Below are 25,440 nucleotides of genomic sequence, written 5' to 3' on the forward strand. Positions count from 1 at the left end.
CAAAAGGAGCGGTTCGGCTACACAGTTATAGGGCATACAGTGAGTGCAATGCCTACCAAAAATTTCGAGCCACTCCAATGCCCCTTGGAAATGACATGGAGGTCAGAGGGCGTTAACTAAACCTTTTTTTCCATTTATAGCAACTGGGTCTCCCGTGCACTGTTGGCCTAAGCAGTGAATGGAAGGCTTTCCAAAAATTATGAGGAACTGCAATGCCCCTTACAAGAGCCATGTGTGGCACCCCAGGGGTCTGGTCACCACAGTAATAGAGATATTACGTCGGAGAGCAAGTGGGAGGTTTCCTGGTCAGGATCCCTTAAACATGCAACATCCTCCTGCCCCAATCCTGGGAGGGGAGAATTCTGCCCTTATAAACTGGATCTGGGGCGGGGTTGAGTGAGTCAGAGAACAGTCAGAGTCAGAGTGAGAGCAAGGGAAAGTAACAGCAAGGAGCTCTGTAGGAGCTAGGAGCTAAAGACCAGGGGCTGGAAGCTGAGCAGAGCTCGCCCTGGCAGAAGACAATAGGAACCGGACACAGGAGTCCGAAGCTGTGAGGACTTATATATCCAGCAGCAGAAACCAGTCAGCAGGGGATTTCAGGTCCTCTGGCCATAGAAGCCCGGAGGCTCAGTCACAAGCAAGGGACCAGCACCGCCGTCGTGGAGCGGAGGCTAACAGAAGGCCCCAAGTCACCAGCCATACGGGTGAGCACTACACGGTACACTCAGGGACATGGGCTACTTCTACCCGCTTACAGCAAGGTAGCCAGGAAGAGTGCAGACAGACGGGGAGGCCTACAACTCCACCTGGCCAGGGGAACTCCTGCTTGCTCACAGACTGACCAGGCCTCTTATGCTAGCCAGTACTCCCGGGAGGGTCTACCTTATAATCATCAGTAAAGACCCTGAACTGCACTGCAAAGACTCTGAGTCATTCCTGCTGCGCTCGTGCACCATCACCCCCATCATACACACTCACTGCCCTGAGGCTATACTCCTTCCGAGGGGAGTTATCCCATTTTATGCTGCGCACACAACACCAGCCTCAGCGGTCTGCCTCGCAGCGGTGGTACTCCCTGACCGCAATCCACGGGTGGCGCAGTCGGACAATTAACCTCAAAACCTAAGAAAGATTGCCACTGGTTTGACCAGCCTGAGCCACGGGACCGGGTCACCGCCACGGAGACTACAGACCCCAGAGACCCGGCACTGGGTATCCCACACACGTGTACACACGGCCCAGGTGGCGCGTTACATGCAGTACAGCATATTACAAACATAAGTCCCATTATTGGGGAGTGGGTGTCCCATAGTATTTGCTTATGCCTTGCAAGCAAAAGCTGACAAAAATTAGGACGGAGCAACTTGCAATGCCCCTTACAAGAGCCATGCAGTACAGCATATTACAAACATAAGTCCCATTATTGGGGAGTGGGTCTCCCATAGTATTTGCTTATGCTTTCCCAGCAAAAGCTGCCAAAAATTAGGACGGAGCAACTTGCAGTGCCCCTTACAAGAGCCATGCAGTACAGCATATTACAAACATAAGTCCCATTATTGGGGAGTGGGTCTCCCATAGTATTTGCTTATGCTTTCCCAGCAAAAGCTGCCAAAAATTAGGATGGAGCAACTTGCAATGCCCCTTACAAGAGCCATGCAGTACAGCATATTACAAACATAAGTCCCATTATTGGGGAGTGGGTGTCCCATGGTATTTGCTTATGCTTTCCCAGCAAAAGCTGCCAAAAATTAGGATGGAGGAACTTGCAATGCTGGCACCCTGGTGGTATAGTGGTGGTGGAGGCTGAGGATAAGGAGAAGAAGATTAAACAGCCAAAACGAGGAAGCGTATACCCATGTGTGGGTGTGAAGCGGTGCATGTGAATACACCTCCCGAAATAACACAGTGGATTTGACTTTATGTTACTCTGCTGTCATTTGGTGGTGATGAGAAGTCTGGCCCAATCCAGCCCTTGTTCATTTTGATAAGAGTTAGCTTGTCAGCATTGTCAGTTGACAGGCGAGTGCGCTTATCAGTTATAATTCCCCCATCGGCACTAAAAACACGATCCGATAACACGCTAGCGGCAGGGCAGGCCAGGACCTCCAAGGCGTACAGAGCGAGTTCATTCCAAGTGTCCAGCTTGTATACCCAATAATTAAAAGGCACAGAGGAATCACGGAGGACGCTGGTACGATCGGCAAGGTACTCCCTCACCATCTTTTGAAACTTTCCACTCCTTGTGAGAGTACCCCGCGCCTCAGGGCCTGTAAGCTGGGCGGGTGTCAGAAAACTGTCCCAGAACGTTGACAGTGTTCCCCTGCCTCTGCTGAATTGGAGTTGCATCTCTCTCGCCTGTACGCCTTGGTTGGGCAACGAACTGTGACCTCTGCCGCTAGCGTATTCAGATGGGAATTTTTTTAAGAGTTCTGCAGCAAGGGCCTTCTGGTATTGCCCCATTTTTGTAGACCTCTCCACCTCAGGAATAAGAGAGTGAAAGTTCTCCTTGTAGCGGGGGTCTACAAGTGTCACCAACCAGTAATGACTGTCACCCAACATTTTGACAACGCGAGGGTCACGGTTAAGGCAGCGTAGCATAAAGTCAGCCATGCGTGCCAGACTGGTAACGGGCAAGATTTCCGTGTCCTCACCAAGATGACGACTGACCATGCTCTCCTCCTCCTCCTCCTCTTCCTCCTCCCCCCTGTCCTCAGGCCACCCACGCTGAACCGACGGTATGACACTTGTACAGGTACTACCGTCTACAACGCATGATAGCAGCTCCTGTTCTTCCTCCTCCTCCTCCTCTCCCTCATTGTCCCCCAATGCACGTTGGGATGAGATGAGGCTGGGCTGTGTGTAATCGCCCGCTACGGCTTCTTGATCCATCTCATCATACTCTGGCTGCAATGCCTCCTCTTTAATTCTCTGCAGAGAGCGTTGCAAAAGACAGACAAGTGGAATGCTGACACTAATGATGGCGTCATTGCCACTCACCATCTTGGTGGCCTCCTCAAAGTTTGTCAGGATGGTACATATGTCAGACATCCAGGTCCACTCCTGAGGTCTTATGTGTGGAGTCTGACCTGAATATCGACTGCCTTGTTGCAGCTGGTACTCCACAACTGCTCTCTTCTGCTCACAAATCCTTTGCAACATGTGGAGGGTAGAGTTCCAACGTGTGGGGACATCACACACCAGTCGGTGTGCCGGAAGCTGCAAACGCTGCTGCAACACAGCAAGGGCGGCGGAAGCTGTAGCCGACTTGCGAAAATGAGCTGACAGGCAGCGTACTTTTGTAATAGTGGGGAAGGACGTAGCCTTCCTTGGGCACTAAATTAGTTAAAGAAAGTGTTCCCATCGTTAGACCTCACTGAACTGTTGGTAGGCCAAGCTAAGGGGTTAGCTTCAGTGGTCCAGTCAGTAGAGTAGAGGGGGAACTTAGTGCCCTGATCAAGCCTTGAGGGATATAGAGCTTGTTCCTGGTATAATTCCTTCTGGGCTGTAGTACCTGAAAACAGCCACAAGATGCCACTGTTCTGGGTGCAGATGTCAGGTTGAGTCTGCCAGCAGAGTTATAGACAGTGATGGGTTAAAGTTCTGTGATGACAGCTCACAGAGGGTGGGCACATTAGCAAAAAGCCTCTGTTTAGTGTCCAGAGGCCATTAAGAGATAGGACGTTGTTGATTACAGGCAGCCTGAATATATATGTGGCTGCTAGGGTAGACGGGAGCTCCCTACCCTCAGACAGTGGGATCTCAGTGTGAAAGTTCCCTTACGCAAGAGCAAGAGTCCTGTTAGCTGGCCGGAGAAACTCAACAGAGAAGTATTGAGGACCCGGGGCACTTCTAGTCTGTGGGAAGCAGAGGAAGTTAAATAGGACTCCAGGCCAAGACGTGGGGGAGACATTTGATCCAGGCCACTGTTTAAAGAGGGAACCGGGGCTGAAGATGTTGCCAGCACCTGTGAGAGAGAAGATAACCTGTCGGGCCTTATCCATTATATCTGCCTGTAAATATTGTACATATTCCTCTTCCCCAAGTAAAGTCCAAGTTCTGGTTAAGAACCTCGTGTCCTCTGAAATTATTGCTGCCCTGGTCCCAGAAGAAAAATTCCTGGAGAAAGCCGCGATCGGATGGCTTGAAGTAAGTGAAGAGCACTACATACACAGCAACACTTCAGAGGGAGGACACGTATTGTCTGTAGGGTGCCATAGCGAGAGGGGGCTACAGCTCGCCCACGACTACCTCGCTGGGGCACCTTAAATTTTCACGAGCAGATCTGGCAACTCGGGGTACGATTTAAGAAACCGCTGAACCACGAGGTTAAGCACATGAGCCAGGCATGGTACGTGTGTGATCTCACCTCGCCTCAGAGCCGCCACCAGGTTACGTCCATTGTCATACACGACCATGCCGGGATGTAGGTTCAGCGGTCTCAGCCACAGATCTGCCTGCTCTTTCACAGCTGTCCACAACTCACAAGCAGTGTGAGGTTTATCACCTAAGCTTATGAGTTTCAGCACAGCCTGTTGCCGCTTGGCGGAGGCAGTACTGCAATGCTTCCAGCTTGTAACTGATGTGGTGATATCTGAGATGGAGGCTGAACATGAGGAGGAGGAGGAGGATGCGCAGGAGCTGTACACTGTGGGGGCAACTCTGACTGACATAGGGCCCGCAATCCTCGGTGTGGGGAGGATGTGTTCCGTCCCAAGGTCCGACTAGGTCCCGGCTTCCACTATGTTTACCCAGTGTGCCGTCAGAGAGATGTACCGTCCCTGGCCACAAGCACTTGTCCACGTGTCCGTTGTCAGGTGGACTCTCCCAGTAACTGCGTTGTTGAGGGCACGGCAGATGCTTTGGGACACGTGCTTGTGTAGTGCGGGGATGGCACACCGGGCAAAATAGTGTCGGCTGGGGACCGAGTACCGAGGGACGGCCACCGCATAAGATTGCGGAAGGATTCCGTCTCCACCAGCCTAAAAGGCAGCATTTCCAATGCAAGCAGTCGTGAAATGTGCGAATTTAGGACTGTGGCCTGTGGGGCGTTAGCTGCGAATTTCCGCTTTCGTTCAAAGGTCTGGGATATGGACAATTGAACGCTGCGGTGGGACGTGGACGTGGACGTTGATGCTGTTTCTTGAGAAACTGCCATAACAAGTGAAGACTGAGAGGAGGGGGCATCTTTACATGCAGTATGGACAGGGGATTGCCTTGCACACACAACAGGGGGTTCTATTGCACGCACAACAGTGGAAGAAGCAGTGGTGACACCCGCTGACACTGGTCGTGGACCCTGGGTTTCGCCCCACAAAGTCAGGTGCTTTGCTGCCATGTGCCTGATCATGCTGGTGGTGGTCAGGCTGGTAGTTTTGTCAACCCTGCTGATGCTGGCATGGCAGGTGGAACATATGGCCTTTTTGGGGTTATCAGCAGAGTCTTTAAAAAAAATCCAGACTCTGGAAGACCTACCGCTTGTACTGGCAACGTCCCTCGTGTTGGTGTTACGGGGAACGGTTGCCTGCCTTCTGTCTGCGGCCACCACACTGCTTCTTCCTGCCTGTTGGGGTACTCTGCCTCCCTCCCCCTGTGTGCTGCTGGCCTCACTCTGCATGTCCTCCTTCCACGTTGGGTCAGTTACTAGATCATCCACCACCTCCTCCTCTTCCACTTGTGCACCACGATCCTCCTCCTCACTTCCTGGCAATTGTGTCTCGTCATCGTCCACCTCTTGTGACAGATTGCCAACGTCGACTTCCTGTGGCCGTGGCTGTTCAAATATTTGGGCATCGCAACATGGGATCTCCTCTTCCACCACTTCAAACGTATCAGGCGAGGGGCCCAAATATGGAAATGGACCAGTGAACAGCTCTTCAGAGTGTCCAAGTGTGGGATCACTTGCTGTCTGACGACACTCGGCATGGTGGGAGGAAGGAGCATCAGGGTGAGGAGGAGTATGCGGTCGAGACTCACGGCTACTAAGAGTTGACTGTGTGGAAGACAGACCGGAGGTGGTGGTGCCCAGGTAACTGGAAGTATTGTCTGCTATCCAATTAATAACCTGTTCACACTGATCAGTTCTCAATACTGGTGTTGTTCTGTGCTTCCCTAGTAATTCGGTCAAGAAGTGGGAGCGAGAAGATGTGGCTGTTGGTTGTGGCACATTTTCACCTTGGCCACGGCCCCGTCCTCTGCACGAACCATCACCAGAACGTCCACTTCCACGTCCCTTGCCACGCGCCTTGCCCATTGTAAATGAAGTAAAATAGCTTACACTTGCACTATCAATGGAAAAAGGGTAATAAAGAGTAGATTAGAACCGTGGAAGAGGAAAACCACAGTTATTGTTTACTGGGGTATACCACACTTTTTTAAATAGAGATATTTGCGGCTGAACAGTGAGCGACACACTCAAACTGCTTTTTTTTTAGATACCAAAGGCCCAAAACTGGATAGTACAGCGATTTGACCCGTGGAACTGCGAAACCACACTGGGATGTCGGGCCTACACAAGACTATTTTCAACAGATATATTTTTATGTCACAACAGTCAGGAGACACTACTGTTTTTCTTTACGCAAAAAACTACCAAAACCTGAATAATAGAGATTTTTTACCGTGGAACAGCAAAACCACAGTTATAATTTACTGGTGTATACCAGGCTTTTTAAAATATATATATATTTGCGGCTGAACAGTGAGCGACACACTCAAACTGTTTTTTTTAGATACAAATGGCCCAAAAGTGGATAATACAGAGGTTTGTACCGTGGAACTGCAAAACCACACTTGTATTTCTCGGGCCTACACCAGACTATTTTCAACAGATATATTTGTGTCTGAAAATTCAGGGAGACACTATTTTTTTTTTTTTTTACAGCAAAAAATGCAAAAAGCAGGATAATAGAGATTTTTTACCGTGGAACAGCAAAAGCACACTTCTGTCTCTCTGGCCTACACCAGACTATTTTCAACAGATATATTTGTGTCTGAAAAATCAGGGAGACACTATTTTTTTTTTTTTTTTACAGCAAAAAATGCAAAAAGCAGGATAATAGAGATTTTTTACCGTGGAACAGCAAAAGCACACTTCTGTCTCTCTGGCCTACAGCAGACTATTTTCAACAGATATATTTGTGTCTGAAAAATCAGGGAAACACTATTTTTTTTTTTTTACAGCAAAAAATGCAAAAAGCAGGATAACAGAGATTTTTTACCGTGGAACAGCAAAAGCACACTTCTGTCTCTCTGGCCTACACCAGACTATTTTCAACAGATATATTTGTGTCTGAAAAATCAGGGAGACACTATTTTTTTTTTTTTTTTCAGCAAAAAATGCAAAAAGCAGGATAATAGAGATTTTTTACCATGGAACAGCAAAAGCACACTTCTGTCTCTCTGGCCTACACCAGACTATTTTCAACAGATATATTTGTGTCTGAAAAATCAGGGAGACACTATTATTATTTTTATACAGCAAAAAATGCCAAAAACAGGATAATAGAGATGTTTTACCATGGAACATCAAAACCACAGTAATAATTTACTGGTGTATACCAGGCTTTTTAAAATATATATATATTTGCGGCTGAACAGTGAGCGACACACTCAAACTGTTTTTTTTAGATACAAATGGCCCAAAAGTGGATAATACAGAGGTTTGTACCATGGAACTGCAAAACCACACTTGTATTTCTCGGGCCTACACCAGACTATTTTCAACAGATATATTTGTGTCTGAAAAATCAGGGAGACACTATTTTTTTTTTTTTTTTACAGCAAAAAATGCAAAAAGCAGGATAATAGAGATTTTTTACCGTGGAACAGCAAAAGCACACTTCTGTCTCTCTGGCCTACACCAGACTATTTTCAACAGATATATTTGTGTCTGAAAAATCAGGGAGACACTATTATTATTTTTATACAGCAAAAAATGCCAAAAACAGGATAATAGAGATGTTTTACCGTGGAACATCAAAACCACAGTAATAATTTACTGGTGTATACCAGGCTTTTTAAAATATATATATATTTGCGGCTGAACAGTGAGCGACACACTCAAACTGTTTTTTTTAGATACAAATGGCCCAAAAGTGGATAATACAGAGGTTTGTACCGTGGAACTGCAAAACCACACTTGTATTTCTCGGGCCTACACCAGACTATTTTCAACAGATATATTTGTGTCTGAAAAATCAGGGAGACACTATTTTTTTCTTTTTACAGCAAAAAATGCAAAAAGCAGGATAATAGAGATTTTTTACCGTGGAACAGCAAAAGCACACTTCTGTCTCTCTGGCCTACACCAGACTATTTTCAACAGATATATTTGTGTCTGAAAAATCAGAGGCACACTTTTTTTTTGGGGGGGGGGGGGAACCAAAAGGTTAATAAGATGGGTATTTGTACATTGTGAAGGAGGAAAAAAAAAAGAGGATTTAGATAAAAAAAAAAGGATTTTTCCTGGCCCCCGGGACCTGGAGCTAAGTCCAGCAATTTCAGCAACAGGAGCAGCACACAGGACTGTAATGCAGCGTTTGCTGGTATAACCACTGCGTCTCCTATACAGCCTGCCTGCCTGCCTGCCTGATATACCTGGGATGGATATTAGTCCTGAGAAGGACTGTTTGTTTGATCTGGCAGCCTTTACAGACCCTACACTAACTATTTTGCAGGATATATCTCTCCCTAAATCAGCAGCGCTGTCCCTACACTGTCTGATCCGGAGCGACTGTGTCCAAGATGGCAGCGCCCGGTTTTAAATACTCGAGGTGGCGCTGTGCGGCCAGCCAATCACTGTAATGCCCACAAACAACATGGCTGCGGCATTACAGTGACTGGCTGGCAATCCCTGCATGTTCATTGGCTCTGTAAAGAGCGCCAAACATGCAGGGCGGAGACCCGAGCTCCCGCCCGAGTAACCCGGAAATGCTCGGTGCTCGCCGAACATCCCGAGTAGCGTGATGCTCGGGCGAGTACCGAGCAGAGTCGAGCATGTTCGCTCAACACTATTGACCAGCGATTTCTCATTTTTCCAACAAAATTTACAAAACCATTATTTTAGGGACCACATCACATTTGAAGTCACTTTGAGAGGTCTTTATGACAGAAAATACCCAAATGTGACACCATTCTAAAAACTGCACCCCTCAAGGTACTCAAAACCACATTCACGAACTTTATTAACCCTTCAGATGCTTCACAGGAATTTTTGGAATGTGGAAGAAAAAAATGAACATTTAACTTTTCTCACAAAAATGTTACTTTTGACCCAATTTTTTTTATTTTCGCAGGGGTAACAAGAAAAAATGGACCTCAAAATTTGTTGTGCAATTTCCCCTGGGCACGCAGATACCCCATATGTGGGGAAAAAACACTGTTTGGGCTCACGGCAGGGCTCGGAAGGGAAGGAGCGCCATTTCACTTTTTGATTGTAAAATTTGCTTGAATAATTAGCGGACGCCCCTGATGTGTCTAAACAGTGGAAACCCCCCACAAGTGACCCCATTTTGGAAACTAGACCCCCCAGGGAACTTATATAGATGGGTGGTGAGCATTTTGAACCCCCAAGTGCTTCACAAATTAATCAGTAAAAATGAAAAAGTTCTATTTTTTCAACTTTTTCATTTTTACGAATCAATTTATGAAGCACCTGGGGGTTCCAAGTGCTCACTATGCATCTAGATAGGTGCCTTGGGGGGTCTAGTTTCCAAAATGGGGTCACTTGTGGGGGAGCTCCATTGTTTAGGCACACAGGGGCTCTCCAAACGCAACATGGTGTCTGCTAACAAATTGAATGGAAAATCGGCTCAAATTGTTAGCGGACACCATGTTGCGTTTGGAGAGTTCCTGTGTGCCTAAACATTGGAGCTCCCCCACAAGTGACCCAATTTTGGAAACTAGACCCCCCAAGGCACCTATCTAGATGCATAGGGAGCACTTGGAACCCCCAGGTGCTTCACAAATTGATTCGTAAAAATGAAAAAGTGGAAAAAAAACACTTTTTTATATTTTCGGATTAATTTGTGAAGCACCTGGGGGTTCCAAGTGCTCACTATGCATCTAGATAGGTGCCTTGGGGGGTCTAGTTTCCAAAATGGGGTCACTGGTGGGGGAGCTCCAATGTTTAGGCGCACAGGGGCTCTCCAAACGCAACATGGTGTCCGCTAACAATTTGAGCCGATTTTCCATTCAATTTGTTAGCGGACACCATGTCGCGTTTGGAGAGTCCCTGTGTGCCTAAACATTGGAGCTCCCCCACAAGTGACCCCATTTTGTAAACTATACCCCCAAGGCACCTATCTAGATGCATAGTGAGCACTTGGAACCCCCAGGTGCTTCACAAATTGATTCGTAAAAATGAAAAAGTGGGAAAAAAAACACTTTTTTATTTTTACGGATTAATTTGTGAAGCACCTGGGGGTTCCAAGTGCTCACTATGCATCTAGATAGGTGCCTTTGGGGGTCTAGTTTCCAAAATGGAGTAACTTGTGGGGGAGCTCCAATGTTTAGGCACATAGGGGCTCTCCAAACGCGACATGGTGTCTGCTAACAAATTGAATGGAAAATCGGCTCAAATTGTTAGCGGACACCATGTTGCGTTTGGAGAGCCTCTGTGTGCCTAAACATTGGAGCTCCCCCACAAGTGACCCCATTTTGGAAACTAGACCCCCCAAGGCACCTATCTAGATGCATAGTGAGCACTTGGAACCCCCAGGTGCTTCACAAATTAATCCGTAAATATAAAAAAGTGTTTTTTTTTTCCACTTTTTCATTTTTACAAATCAATTTGTGAAGCACCTGGGGGTTCCAAGTGCTCATTATGCATCTAGATAGGTGCCTTGGGGGGTCTAGTTTCCAAAATGGGGTCACTTGTGGGGGAGCTCCAATATTTAGGCACACAGGGGCTCTCCAAATGCGACATGGTGTCCGCTAACAAATTGAATGGAAAATCGGCTCAAATTGTTAGCGGACACCATGTTGCGTTTGGAGAGCCGCTGTGTGCCTAAACATTGGAGCTCCCCCACAAGTGACCCCATTTTGGAAACTAGACCCCCCAAGGCACCTATCTAGATGCATAGTGAGCACTTAGAACCCCCAGGTGCTTCACAAATTGATTCGTAAAAATGAAAAAGTGGAAAAAAAAACACTTTTTTATTTTTACGGATTAATTTGTGAAGCACCTGGGGGTTCCAAGTGCTCACTATGCATCTAGATAGGTGCCTTGGGGGGTCTAGTTTCCAAAATGGGGTCACTTGTGGGGGAGCTCCAATGTTTAGGCACACAGGGGCTCTCCAAACGCGACATGGTTCCAATTTGTTGGCGGACGCCATGTCGCGTTTGGAGAGCCCCTGTGTGCCTAAACATTGGAGCTCTCCCACAAGTGACCTCATTTTGGAAACTAGACCCCTCAGGAAACTTATCTAGATGTGTGGTGAGCACTTTGAAACCCCAAGTGTTTTGCAAAGTTTTATGACGTAGAGCCGTGAAAAAAAAATATTTTTTTTCCCACAAAAACGCTCTTTTAGCCGCAATATTTTTATTTTTACGAGGGTACTAGGAGAAATTGGACCCCAAAAGTTGTTGTGCAATTTCTCCTGAGTACGCTGATACCGCATGTGTTGGAGAAAACTACTGTTTGGGTGCATGTCAGGGCTCGGAAGGGAAGGAGTGACTCTTTGGAATGCGGACTTTGATGGAATGGTCTGCGGGCGTCATGTCACGTTGTCAGAGCCCCTGATGTGCCTAAACAGTGGAAATGCCCAGCAAGTGCCCCCTTTTTGGAACAGATACCTGATTTGTCAATTTTATAATGTAGTTTTATACGCCAGTTGTGTAGGACAACCTGACCAACACTACACAACTGAAGTATGACAACCTGACGAACACTACGTCAGCTGTGTAGTGTTCGTCCGGTTGTCATACGTCAGAAATTAATTCAATAGTCCATGGAAGTATGGTACCTTTTGAAGCAGTCTTTCATGCAGAGGCCAGGTTTGTCGGGGCAGGTGTCACATTGGTAAATGGTGTCCTTGCATATTCCCCTTCGGTAACACACTCAGCACTTTTTTTGTGACTTACCTTTTTTTCCGCTGTGAGGGATCTGCCCCGGGAAATGCTGGCCCGGTACAATTCGAGGTCCTTCAGTTCCAGAAGTAGTGGGGCCCGCTCCACCACCACTGCCTTGATAACTGTCTCCTGAAAGTGAAGATACGACGCAGAAGTCTGGCCTGCACATTTTGACAGAAGGAAAGCGTTGTGCATTGCCATTTGAACAATGTGCACGGCCAGCTTCTTATATCATACCTTGGCCTTTCTCAAAGCACTGTACTGCTGGAGGTCTTGATCGGAGAGATCAACTCCCCCCATGCACTTGTTGTACCCCACTACACAGTCTGGTTTGGCGACCTGTGTAGTGGAACCTCTTACAGTGCTGAGGGTGCTGCCATCACCATGTATGGTGGTCAAGAGAAGGACATCCCTCTTGTCCTTGTACTTGACCACCAACAGGTGATCGCTATATTGGGCTCTGCTCTCACCCCTTCTGAGCAGCTGCCCAATTAGTGTCTTTGGGAGGCCTTTCTGATTTTTGCGGACAGTACCGCAAGCTGCGGTATGTCGCGCAGAGAGGGACTTGAAGAGCGGGATACTTGTATAAAAGCTATCCACGTACAGGTGATAACCTTTATCCAGCAGTGGGCGCACCAAGTCCCACACAATTTTCCCACTCACTCCCAGAACAGGGGGGCATTCAGGGGGTTCAATCCGGGAGTCCTTCCCTTCATAAATTCTAAACTTGTGAGTGTACCCTGAGGTTCTCTCACAAAGTTTATACAGCTTGATCCCATACCTGGACCTTTTACTGGGCAGGTACTGCCGGAATCCAAGCCGCCCCTTAGAAGAAATTAAGGACTCATCCACGCAGATGTCCCTTTGGGGCACGTACACTTCACCAAACTTGTTGTTGAAGTGCTCGATGACCGGCCGAACTTTGAAAAGACGATAAAAGTTCGGGTCATCGCGTGCAGGACACCTTGCATTATCTTGGTAATGCAAGAACTTGCGGATGGCCTCAAAACGTGTCTGGGTCATGACCATTCGGAACACTGGAGTGTTATACAAAACATCAACACTCCAGTATTGCCGAATCTCTGTTTTTTTCAGGATCCCCATATGAAGGACCAGGCCCCAAAACTTCATCATTTCTTCTGCGTCTACAGGAGACCAGTTAGAAAATGATGAAGAGGGATTTTGTTCCAAAAATTGATGAGCATACAAATTAGTTTGGCCCACCATGAGGTTTATAAAATCCTCAGAGAAAAAGACTTTGAAAAAGTCTATTTCTGTGAGGCCGGTGGTGTCAAACTTGATTCCTGATTCCGCCACGAAATCAGGAATCAGTGGCTCAAAATTTTCGGGGGGCAAGGTCCATATGGGGTCAGTAGTGGGGGGCGCTGGAACATCTTCTCTCCTGCGACGACTGCGGGGAGGTCCAGCAGCACCTGAGGAGGAAGAGGAGGAAGAAGAGGAGGAAGAGGAGGACGATGAGGCATCGGAAAAGTAAAGAAATGTGGGATCCTCGCCCTCGCTGTCAGTCTCAGTGTCGGAGGCAACAATAGCGTATGCCTCCTCCGCTGAATAGCGAGTTTGGGATGAGCCGGACATTTTTTTTTTCTCGTGTATGTGGTGCGTGTGTGTCAGTACTTTATTTAGAGTGTGTGTGTGTCAGTGTGCTTGGTGTGAACTTTTTTTTTCTGAAAAAAAAAAGAGAAAAAAAGGAACTACCTTAGGTGGTGCAAACAGCGAGCACGAGTGCGGATCGGTGAACTATGTCACCAATCAACTCTCTGCAGCTGCTGGGTGTGTGCGCGGATGTGGTGCAAAGGTGTGGGGGGGAGAATTGACAGGGACAAGAAAAAGTCCTGAAAAGCAGCGAGCACGGACGTTGATCAGTGACTTAGCTCAGCGCTCGGCCGCTGCAGGACGCACGAAAAAAAAAACAAAACTGGGGAGGAGGAGGATTGGGGGTAAAGGGAGGGGGAGGGGAGGAGGGGGGGAGAGGGGTGGATGAGGGGAGAACAGAGATGCACTTACCAAAGTCTTCTCTGTTCTTCTTTCAGCAGGATCAGCAGCAGGTTCTGGAAGAGGCTCTGGAGCAGGATCCACAGCAGCAGGATAAGGAGCTGGAGACCCAGGACCCTGGAGACAGCAGCAGGACGCCGAAGCTGGAGACCCAGCAACCTGGAGACAACAGCAGGATGCTGGAGCAGGAGATCCAGGACCCTGGAGACCGCAGCAGGATGCCGAAACAGCAGCAGCGACTGGAGCAGGTAGGAGAAAGGTCTTGAAGTGTAACAGAAGAGTTCAGAGTTGAACAGCCAATCACAGCGATCGTGGGTGTGAAGGGGCGGCGACACCCCCCGAGATGCCGGCGCCATCTACCCTAAGGTAAGATGGCCCTGTAATTTTAATGCTATCACCGCGACTTTTGTCGCGGTGCCGCATTAAAGATAGGGCATATTAATACGTATCTGGTCCATAAGGCCCAGGGCACAGATACGTACTAATACGCCCTATGTCGTAAAGGGGTTAAAATATATACAGTACAGACCAAAAGTTTGGACACACCTTCTCATCTAAAGATTTTTCTGTGTTTTCATGACTATGAAAATTGTACATTCACACTGAAGGCATCAAAACTATGAATTAACACATGTGGAATTATATACTTAACAAAAAAGTGTGAAACAACTGAAAATATGTCTTATATTCTAGGTTCTTCAAAGTAGCCACCTTTTGCTTTGATGACTGCTTTGCACACTCTTGGCATTCTCTTGATGAGCTTCAAGAGGTAGTTACAGGAAATGGTCTTCCAACAATCTTGAAGGAGTTCCCAGAGATGCTGCCTTCACTCTGCGGTCCAGCTCACCCCAAACCATCTCGATTGGGTTCAGGTCTGGTGACTGTGGAGGCCAGGTCATCTGGCGTAGCACTGACTCGCCCAGGGGGATATGGGGGGAAACTCGGTACCCAGGCTTTGACCTTCTATGGGATGTCACGGCAGTCGGCTCCCGGGCCCGTACCCTGGGGTCACTCTTTAAAAAGGGGATTGTTAACAGTTTTGTCTCGTGGTGCCACCTGTGGTTCCTGGTAATGAGTACCGGCGCTGTTGCAGACCTCCGGGGGTGATGGGATGGCAGCTGGGATGTTTCTGCTCCCCACAGGCGGAGCAGGCCCCCAGGGCAGAGTTCATGGAAGGGATGCAGATGGTAATGCTGGACGTTGTAGTGCAGGCGTGGTAGCGTGGTAGAAATAACTGACGGAGACAGTAGAGTACAGTCGACCGAGTTTACTCACAGTTCTTTTAGGCTCCTCGGGTACACTGTCCAGGTGTCAGCCTCCCGCGTCGCGCTGCGTTTGCCAGGCAAGGGTCCAGCACTCCCTCAAGTATATCAGAAGCACTTAACGGGACCCCCTTTCTTTATGTTCCTTCCTTGACCGACTTCCTGCGCTGGGTCTTCTTCCTCCTGCCCTGCGCTCCCCCACACAAAGTCCCGATAGGGTACTCTGAGATCCCTCTGGGCAACCTGGAGTTCCTGGACCTACTTGGTGCCCCTCACCGCGACTTGAGTGAGGTTGTGGCAACTGCACCATGGAAGTGCAGAAGCTTCCGGTTTTCCACCCGAGACCTGGAGTAACACGGCTGGTCCAGGGACCGGTTCCCTTCCTGCTGCCTGATCCCTCTGACGCTTGGCAGATTCGGGCATACTGGTGCCGTCCTGCACTCACCGTACCCCCTGGGATCCCTTCTGTTACCAGAGCCTTCCTCCCTGACTCCCCTCTCACTCCTGGGCCTCTGTTACTAGGTCCCAATATGGAGCAGAGATCCTGAAGAGACTCTGCTCCTCAGACCACTCCTCTCCTCTTCTTTCTTTTTGAATTCACACCTACCCAAGATGGCTTCCCTTTATATATATATATTCTCTAAGTGCTCCCCTGTTCTACGTCCTCCACCCACACCCACTACTGGTTCCCCCTCACTTTGGTTCCCCCCACTCCAGCCAAGGACAGGGCAGCAGAAGAAGTGCATAATGCCCTTCCAGCTGGCCTGGAGTAGTGTAGTGTTGAGTGCAGGTGTTGGGGTCCCAGGGCAGTACTCCATCCTTACCTGAAAGAAGGAGATGCCACACCTCTTGGTGAGGTGCAATACCTCTGTGGCGACTGAACCCTCAGGGGCGCCACAGCACCCTATCACTCTCCTTCTTGGTCAAATAGCCCTTACACAGCCTGGAGGTGTGTTTGGGGTCATTGTCCTGTTGAAAAATAAATGATGGTCCAACTAAACGCAAACCCGATGGAATAGCATGCCGCTGCAAGATGCTGTGGTAGCCATGCTGGTTCAGTATGCCTTCAATTTTGAATAAATCCCCAACAGTGTCACCAGCAAAGCACCCCCACACCATCACACCTCCTCCTCCATGCTTCACGGTGGGAACCAGGCATGTAGAGTCCATCCGTTCACCTTTTCTGCGTCGCACAAAGACACAGTGGTTGGAACCAAAGATCTCAAATTTGGACTCATCAGACCAAAGCACAGATTTCCACAGGTCTAATGTCCATTTCTTGTGTTCTTTAGCCCAAACAAGTCTCTTCTGCTTGTTGCCTGTCCTTAGCAGTGGTTTCCTAGCAGCTATTTTATCATGAAGGCCTGCTGCACAAAGTCTCCTCTTAACAGTTGTTGAAGAGATGTGTCTGCTGCTAGAACTCTGTGTGGCATTGACCTGGTCTCTAATCTGAGCTGCTGTTAACCTGCGATTTCTGAGGCTGGTGACTCGGATAAACTTATCCTCAGAAGCAGAGGTGACTCTTGGTCTTCCTTTCCTGGGGCATGTGAGCCAGTTTCTTTGTAGCGCTTGATGGTTTTTGCAACTGCACTTGGGGACACTTTCAAAGTTTTCCCAATTTTTTGCACTGACTGACCTTCATTTCTTAAAGTAATGATGGCCACTCGTTTTTCTTTACTTAGCTGCTTTTTTCTTGCCATAATGCAAATTCTAACAGTCTATTCAGTAGGACTATCAGCTGTGTATCCACCAGACTTCTGCACAACACAACTGATGGTCCCAACCCCATTTATAAGGCAAGAAATCCCACTTATTAAACCTGACAGGGCACACCTGTGAAGTGAAAACCATTTCCGGTGACTACCTCTTGAAGCTCATCAAGAGAATGCCAAGAGTGTGCAAAGCAGTCATCAAAGCAAAAGGTGGCTACTTTGAAAAACCTAGAATATAAGACATATTTTCCGTTGTTTCACACTTTTTTGTTAAGTATATAATTCCACATGTGTTAATTCATAGTTTTGATGCCTTCAGTGTGAATGTACAATTTTCAAAGTCATGAAAATACAGAAAAATCTTTAAATGAGAAGGTGTGTTCAAACTTTTGGTCTGTACTGTATATATATTTTTGTTATAATGGGTCACCACATTTTGACAGCAAATTAGCTCATGGACTCCTGATCTTCTGAGTTACTGTATATGGAACAAGACGAACTTTCAATCCAAAACAGTGCATTTTCATGTAAAACTGTCCTGAACCAGACTTCTTTTGCATCACACCTGTCTCCATGAAGATCTTGGGTCATCTGGCCACTAACTAGACACCACAGTTCCCTAGCTGCGCAGATCACAGGACCACTGCTTCAATTTAAGCAACTTATAGACAGGAATTCTTTATGCCTTTTGCTCCAGAATATTAGCGTATAAAAGTCGCAAATTATTGCACATTGAATAGTTGCAAGCAGCTTTTCAGAATTTTGCCTTTATATACTTTTTTTTACTAAAAGTCAGCACAGCTTAACGAGATGAAATATGGAATCAACAGCCCACCAGAGTCACTATGATTAGCATCAAGCAGTTGCAAATTATGGCATAAATCTACTCCAGCTCATATTTGGAGTAGAATTCTGATTCCATAAAAAGTCTAAAGACAATTTATGAAGAGGTGTGTGAGTCGTAATGAATTTGGTGCAACTTACGATTAAAGAGGTTGTCTACCACTTCAACATTGATGACCTATCCTTTGGATAGGTCATCAATGTCTGATAGGGGGGTGCGACACCCGGCACCCCCACTGATCAGCTGTATTTGGTGTTGTCAGTGGCCGGAATTGACCAGTTACGGAGCTGCACAGCTGCATCTACTGTCTAGTGGCCGAGGCTGGGTACTGCACATCCACCCCCTATTCAAATCAATAGGAGGAAACCCACACAAACATGGGGAGAACATACAAACTTCTTATAGATGTTGCCCTTGGTGGAATTTATGCACCAGTACTGCAAGGCTACAATGCTACCCACTGAGCCACCCTGCTTTCCTATCTTGTAGATTTATGACATTTCCACAGTACTAGCCATGAATGTCTGACAGAGGCAGGTACTGCCTCTGGGACCCCTGTAACAATTTTGAGAATGTGGCCTCGTAATTCGCCACATTTGGGAATGGAGAGACAACCATGTTTGCCCACCTCTTTCCACTAACAGTAGCCATAAGAAAGAAGAAGGCCCCCGCTGTTAGGATGTGGGGCCCAGAGCTTGTAGTGTTCACCAGCATAAATCCTATATATCAAATAAGGAATGAATGGGCATGTTTTCCTAATGTAGCTTCCTTCATAACCTGTGTACACCCCAGATAAAAATATATCTAGAGGCTTTTGAATATAAGAAACTTTGAACAAATATCTGAAAAATATGATTTGGAGGGGGCAAGAACATCCATGAACTTTGCAAAAAGTTGATTTTATTTTTGGTAAATCCTTTTGCCTGTTTTGCATTACATTATTTTCCATCTAAGCTGATTCCAAGAAATGGTCACATCTGCTCTTAGAATTAGGAACATGACTATCAGAAGTTCTCCCTGGTTTTGTGGATCAGGTTGCTCAGGTCGCACTAATAGACACAATCTGTTTACAGAAAGAACTAAATGATGATAATATTCTATTTTTCCTATTCCAGGTAAAGCTATGAAGAACATCGACCATGGCGCCTCCCTGGACTTTATTTTGCTGTAATAACAGCGGTGAAAATAAAGAAAGGATTGAAGTAGATTCAAGTAATAAAACTGTGGGAAATATGGACAGTAAGATGAAGATGAAGCAAGAAATCACTCTGTTCAATGGAATCTCCTTAATAGTTGGAAACATGATTGGATCTGGGATTTTTGTGTCTCCAAAGGGAGTCCTGATGTACAGTGAATCGTTTGGTCTGTCCCTGATTGTGTGGACTCTAGGAGGGATCTTTTCCATGTTTGGGGCTTTGTGTTATGCAGAACTTGGAACATCCATCATAAAGTCTGGGGCAAGCTATCCTTATATCCTGGAGGTATTTGGAGGATTTGTCGCTTTCATCAGACTCTGGTCTTCACTACTGATTATAGAACCCACATCGCAGGCAATTATTGCTATAACATTTGCTAACTACATTGTGCAACCAATCTTCCCATTTTGTGAACCACCTTATGCAGCAGTCAGACTGATTGCCGCAGCTTGTATATGTAAGTATAAATGTGAATGAATCATGTTGAATAGCTTTATCTTCAGAAACTGATGACTTCTATGACTGTATCAATACAACTTTTTTCATGAAAAATGTTTTTTATCTGCAAAAGTGTTAAACAAAAAAAATATGTCATCTACACTGCATAGTCAACATTAAAAACATAACAACATAAAAAATAGTTAAATTGCTGTTTTTTGTTTTTTTCCTAATTAATGTCTCCCAGCTTCCAAATATGTTTTAAAACTTATTCTCTAAACCATTAATATTGTGCCACTGAAAAAAAATTCTTATCTTAAAAACCAACACTAATTATTTTTTAAGAGAAAGTAAAAACTACAAATAATTCATATGTAAGTTCGTTACTTAGAAATCACTGCGCTAAAAAATTGTTTCACAGAATATTAAATCGACAATGATTCAAAATGAACTATGACAGCTGTCAAAGTAGAAATGAAGTTTCTAAATTAATCAGACCCCTAAACCAAAATCCAGACCCCAAATTAAAGGGGTTAACCATTACTCTGACAACCCGAGTTCTGAATTATTTTACAGGTCTGATTAATTATGTGATCTGGTCTGATCTTGAGTCTCAATAATAAAGGGGTCTCGTCTGGGGTCTGAATTAAATATAGTGCCAAGTCTGGGGTCTGAATTAAAAGGGTTGTTGACTACTCGGACAACCCCTTCTCAATCAGTGTTTCACCCAAGTAAAATAATAACAGCTATACTCATCTCTGGTGCCGGCGACGTTCCAGCAGTGACAACACTGCCTCTCTCGGGGCGATCCCTGCAGCCAATCAGAGGCTACTTTATTCTCCCCTCCTTTGAATGTAACTGACATCCAGAGGAAGCCAAGGCTGCGGCTGCTCTGCCTTCTCCTACAGATGACAGTTACATCTGAAGGAGGAGAGAATGAATTGCAGATTCTCTGATTGGCTGCAGGGATCATGTGACATCACATGGAACAGCGCCAGCACCGAAAGTGAGTATATCTGCTATTATTTTACTTGGGGGAAACAGTGATTGAGAAGGGGTTGCCCAAGTAGTGGACAACTGCTTTAATTCGGACCACAGACCTGGTGCTATAATTCAGAACCCAGATGAGACCCCTTTATTTTTCAGGCTCAAGATCAGTCCAAATCACATAATTATTCAAACCTCTAAAATAATTCAGAACCCAGATCTGATCCCTAAATAAATTAAGACCCCAGATTAAACCCCTAAATAAACAATACATATAAACCAACCCCATAACCACGGTCAATGAAGGGAACCAGTCATTGTTCCTGATATGTCAAATATTTGTATTCTCCATACATACTTATTCTCCATAATATTTGCATTCTCCTTTGGTATATCTTGTATACAAATACTTGTATTCTTCATAATATAACAATTCTGGAGCATCTTTTCTTATAACTCTGTGTTGTCCTGTCCCTTTATTATTCCTATACATTTTTACACCTGGGTGTTACCAGTTGGGATAGTGCTTCTAACCTATCTTACACTCTCCAATCAGTGACACATGTACAGTGTATACAAGCACAATATAAATCTGGAACCAGGGACAGTGATTGGAAACCAAATTGGAAATGCTGCAGTTATGGCTCTTGGATGTGTTAATGAAAAAATTAGCTTTGAAAAATCATTTTAGGAATACAAAATAGCACAGGAACAAGGGTCATTTTGTTCTATGTAGTTACCATTGATAACTCTGTGTAAAAAGCTTAAATACTATAAAAAAATATCGAATTTGTGTTTGTCAGATTTTTATTTTACAATGTTGTTTTCTGAAATCTTCCAGATTTATTGTGCAACCTGTCAGTTGAATTCTAAGTGAAAATGAATCAATAAATTAGAGTGCAATTGAATTCTTCTCTAATTTCACAAAAATCTGCTTTTGCCAAAATGTGGATTTTTTGCTACATTTAGCAAAATGGCAGCTGCTGGCCACCAATTTTTTGAATTGTAAATGGCCATCAAAAAGTAAAAAAAATAGAAAATCCATACTCACCTTACCACTCATCTTTACACGCCCTCACCATTACCCTCCAGTCTTCTCATATCTTCTGATCCCCACCGCTCATGCTGAAATTCCTGATCCTCTCACACTGAGCCGGGACCTCCAACACTGATGAGGCACAGGATGGATCTACGCATGCGCATGCAAGATCATGGTATGCATTATGTCATAACCTTTGCTAGCTTGCGCATAACCCTTCAGGGTCTCATCAGAATCGGCTCATTGTGAGAGGCCCAGGAATTTCTGTGCAAGCAGCAGGGATCAGAAGATGCAATGTGGACCAGATGGGTGAGGTGAGGAGCTGAGGGGCCAGAAAGGTGAGCAGTAAGATGAGTATAAGGATTTCTTTTATTTTTTTCATCTTACGATTATTATGCTCTGACGTCTAGAGTGACTCCAGAGCAGAAAAAGGAACATTGAATTGGTGGAGAATAACTTCTCTACCAATTAAATTTCCTAGGAAAAACAGTGCACACAGGCGAATTTGAATTTTGCCGCATCCGGTTACCTGCAGTTCTTAGTAATGTAAGCATTCAGACCACCTCTAATTCCCTTCATCAATATATAAGCCAAGTAAAGCTTAAGTTGATATGGACATACAGAGTAGTTATAACAACTTTATAATATAGAACTTCTTGTATGAGTGATGTTGATTTATTCACAACATGACCTGCAAATAATCTTGTGTTAGTAGTAATTAGGAGCGTTCCACTTATAATTTATTTATAGCATTATGACTATTATCTGTTGCTATAAGAAATTAATGTGGAATATTTGTTCAGAAGAGTAATTTAGAGTAAATATAATTCATTTCTTGTCCATTCATTGACATTTATTACCCATTTGGTTTCACATTTAGGCACTTTAACGTTCATTAACTGTGTCCACGTAAAATGGGGAACAAGAGTTCAAGATGTCTTCACCTATGTCAAGATCTTGGCCCTCGTTATGATCATTTCCGTAGGCCTTGTGAAGATTGGCCAAGGTACAATTATTAATTCCCAATGCTTCTATAATGAATTTGTTTTGAATGATGTTTTCTAAAATGGTTTGATCACTGACTAATGCCCCTTGCATAGCACATCTAGTTTGGGAGACATTCTCTTATTTTTAAAACCAAAAGATCATTATTAGAAACATTCCTCAAAATTCCCGATCTGAACTGAACTACAATCCAACTCTTACTTTTGATGTAATAAGAAGTATATGGAAGCAGATCTATTAAAGGAGCCATCGCATGAAGTTTTATTTTTTTTACTAAGCCTGGGTATACTCACTTACCGCCACCTTCTCCGGTAACCAAAGCCGTTCTGCTCCTCTTCTGAGTGATGTCACTGCTCTTCAGACTCTCTGGGTCGCACTGTGCTCTGCATCAATAGAAAGTGGCTTTTTGCAATGTAAATCTAAGAAGCATCAGAACAAGGATCCATAGACTTGTATTGTAAAAGAGACTTCCGGCTCACGCTTAGAGCATTGAGAGAGCCGGAGAACCTGAAAAGCAGTGAGATCACTGAGAAAAGGAACGGAACGGTGCTGGATCCAGGAGAAGGTGGCAGTAGGTGAGTATATTAACAAATACAAACTACATTAATACACATATACACAGTTTTATTTAGAAAAAAAATCTTAATGTGAGGGCTTCTGTCACAAACCGATCGAAGCCACGTGCCCCTGATCCTTCCTCACAACTTCCGTGAGTTCCGGGTTTAGGATAATGTGAAGCGAGCTTATAAATTTTATATATTTATTTACTCAAAAGAGCGATGCTAGGTACAATATATACAGGCGGTTACAAGATATATATATACAGTAGTCAGACAAACACAGTAAGGAAGCAGTAATACGATACAGTAAAATTAAAAGGAATAAAAGTGAATATACCACACTTTCATCAAAGGTCTCTGGACACGGCAGGAAGGGTGCTGTCATGGGTCTAGGGCGGTTCCTTGGGTCTTTCTGCACATCTGTAGCAACAGGTGACCCTCAACAGAAGACGCCTCCTCTCTCACAGAGGGACACATTTATACGTAATTTGGGCAGGGCAGAAAATAGGCTATTTACATGTAATCTCCTCTTCCCTTCTATCAGACATTTCATAATCCATTTCCCAGCAATATTCTCATTGTAAGGTGCGCATGGTAATTGATCTAACACAGGAGCTTCCCCTGACTTCAGAGGTAATTCAATTAGCTATTCCTCACTGTCATGATTCAATTAGCTCCCCCATACTCTTGTCAGGAATAGGCGTTTGCACTACAAAGGTATATAGCCTAGCTGACCTGTATTCATTTCTCTCCTGGCTTGTCACCCTGGGCAATGGCATCCTTTTGGTAATTGCCTTTTGGAGCCGGCATAGTAACGTAATGGTAATTAAGTCATAACCTGACTGTGGGGAATACACCATTTCTTCTGGGGTCCTTTGAAGTCAGACAGACTAGCATTCCCGCTGAGACCTTCATAACTGGGAATATGAATTTCCAGTCCCTGGCCTCACCACAGCTTCTTTAAACAAATGAATAAGGCACCTAAAACAATGGTTCCTTATATTGCTAATATTCTCTCTAAATCTAGTTGAAAACTTAGCAACTTTATCTTAAAATGGCAGGAAGAAATTCAGAAAACAGTAAAGTTAAGAAGAAAGTGTAATGACCGGGGGTCTGAAAGAGATCCAGTGAGTCACAAACTGAGACAGAGACAGAAATAAACAACACTTTCTTTACTAAAACAGGGATTAGACTAAAATTCAGTATTGAATGAATCAGTCTCAGGTTCTGCCTGGGACACTGTCTCTACTAAATACACGCAATCAGCAAAAGCTGAAGTCAATGTGCCAATCTCAAGTTTTCCAGCTTATGTGAATTTTTCTAGTGATCTGGAACAATTTTACCTAAACACAGTGTCCGACTAGTGAGGGCGGTATATGGGGACCCCCTGAGATGGCACACTGAATACAATCCTACCACTATTAACAATAATAATGCATGAAACTATATCAATTGCTCTTATACCCTTATTATCAGAATACCCGGGGATCTTAAAGTTATGGTACCGTTAACCTCAGATGCAGTCTATCACAGGCCTGTGAATCACGGTGGCTGCAGCTAGTCCCGGAAAACTTTGGCGCCAAAACAAAAACAAAGTTCACAAAAACAGCAAAAATTCCTTGTCTTGTCGGCCGATGCCGAGCCCACACGCTAGGGACTTTAGTCCTGTAGCCTCAGATTAAGGTCTGGGAAGATCTCTTTACAAAGGCTTGTCAATATCCTCTCAGTAGAAATGGCACCAGAAATCTTCTTTCCTCCCGAAGTCTCTCACTCTTATCCAGTACACCAACCACGTGCTCCGTCACAGAAATGGATTCCTCAGTCCCTTCCTTTATCACGCGACACGTGACTCCTTCAGCACAAAGTCTCTAATCCACTCAGCATAGACTTCCACAAAACTCCACAGAGCCACACAGCTTTCCCCAGCTCAGCACTTGTTCTTAAACAGAGAAAGGGGTAAACAAACTCCACAGGGAAGCGTGTAAAGACAGGGTCTTCTTGCAGCTCCATTCTCACAGACTTCCTGTCTGGCCTCTCACACCTCAGACACTCTTAGAACACACAGAGTTTCTTGCACTGCCCCTCCTCTGAGCTCAGCCAGGCAAAAGTCACAGGGTCCTAGTGCTCTCCTGCTGTTATCACATTTCACACTCTCACAAAAGCATTACTGAAAAACAGCTGTGTACAGGGCAGGTGGTAAATCAGGCGCACCAACCAATGCCCTCGTAATAAAGACTGACATTTTAATAACAGAGGTCCCTTGAAATCAAACATTCCATATCTAAATATGCCTGTATCAACTCATACTCTGATAA

At 45.3% G+C, this 25,440-nt stretch overlaps 1 protein-coding gene across 3 annotated transcripts in view; it reads left to right on the forward strand.

Annotated features, from left to right (window-relative positions):
* The window catches only part of LOC141265889 (Y+L amino acid transporter 2-like), a 64,718-nt gene that overhangs the window by 23,582 nt on the left and 15,696 nt on the right, over positions 1–25,440 (forward strand). Inside the window, exons 1-4 of one of the 3 annotated variants that reach the window (XM_073679556.1) lie at positions 3,611–4,146; positions 14,121–14,330; positions 19,016–19,553; positions 22,441–22,566. In XM_073679556.1, the coding sequence (XP_073535657.1) occupies positions 19,040–19,553; positions 22,441–22,566 (640 nt within the window). In that variant the 5' untranslated portion in view covers positions 3,611–4,146; positions 14,121–14,330; positions 19,016–19,039. Of the gene's footprint in view, positions 1–3,610; positions 4,147–14,120; positions 14,331–19,015; positions 19,554–22,440; positions 22,567–25,440 lie in introns of those variants that run through there. The other 2 variants (XM_073679553.1, XM_073679554.1) reach the window with 2 other exon arrangements.

The sequence above is a fragment of the Phyllobates terribilis genome, unplaced genomic scaffold (genome assembly GCF_046119375.1).
Source record: "Phyllobates terribilis strain yellow unplaced genomic scaffold, ASM4611937v1 Scaffold_4__5_contigs__length_816908805, whole genome shotgun sequence".
Taxonomy (NCBI): Eukaryota; Metazoa; Chordata; class Amphibia; order Anura; family Dendrobatidae; genus Phyllobates; species Phyllobates terribilis.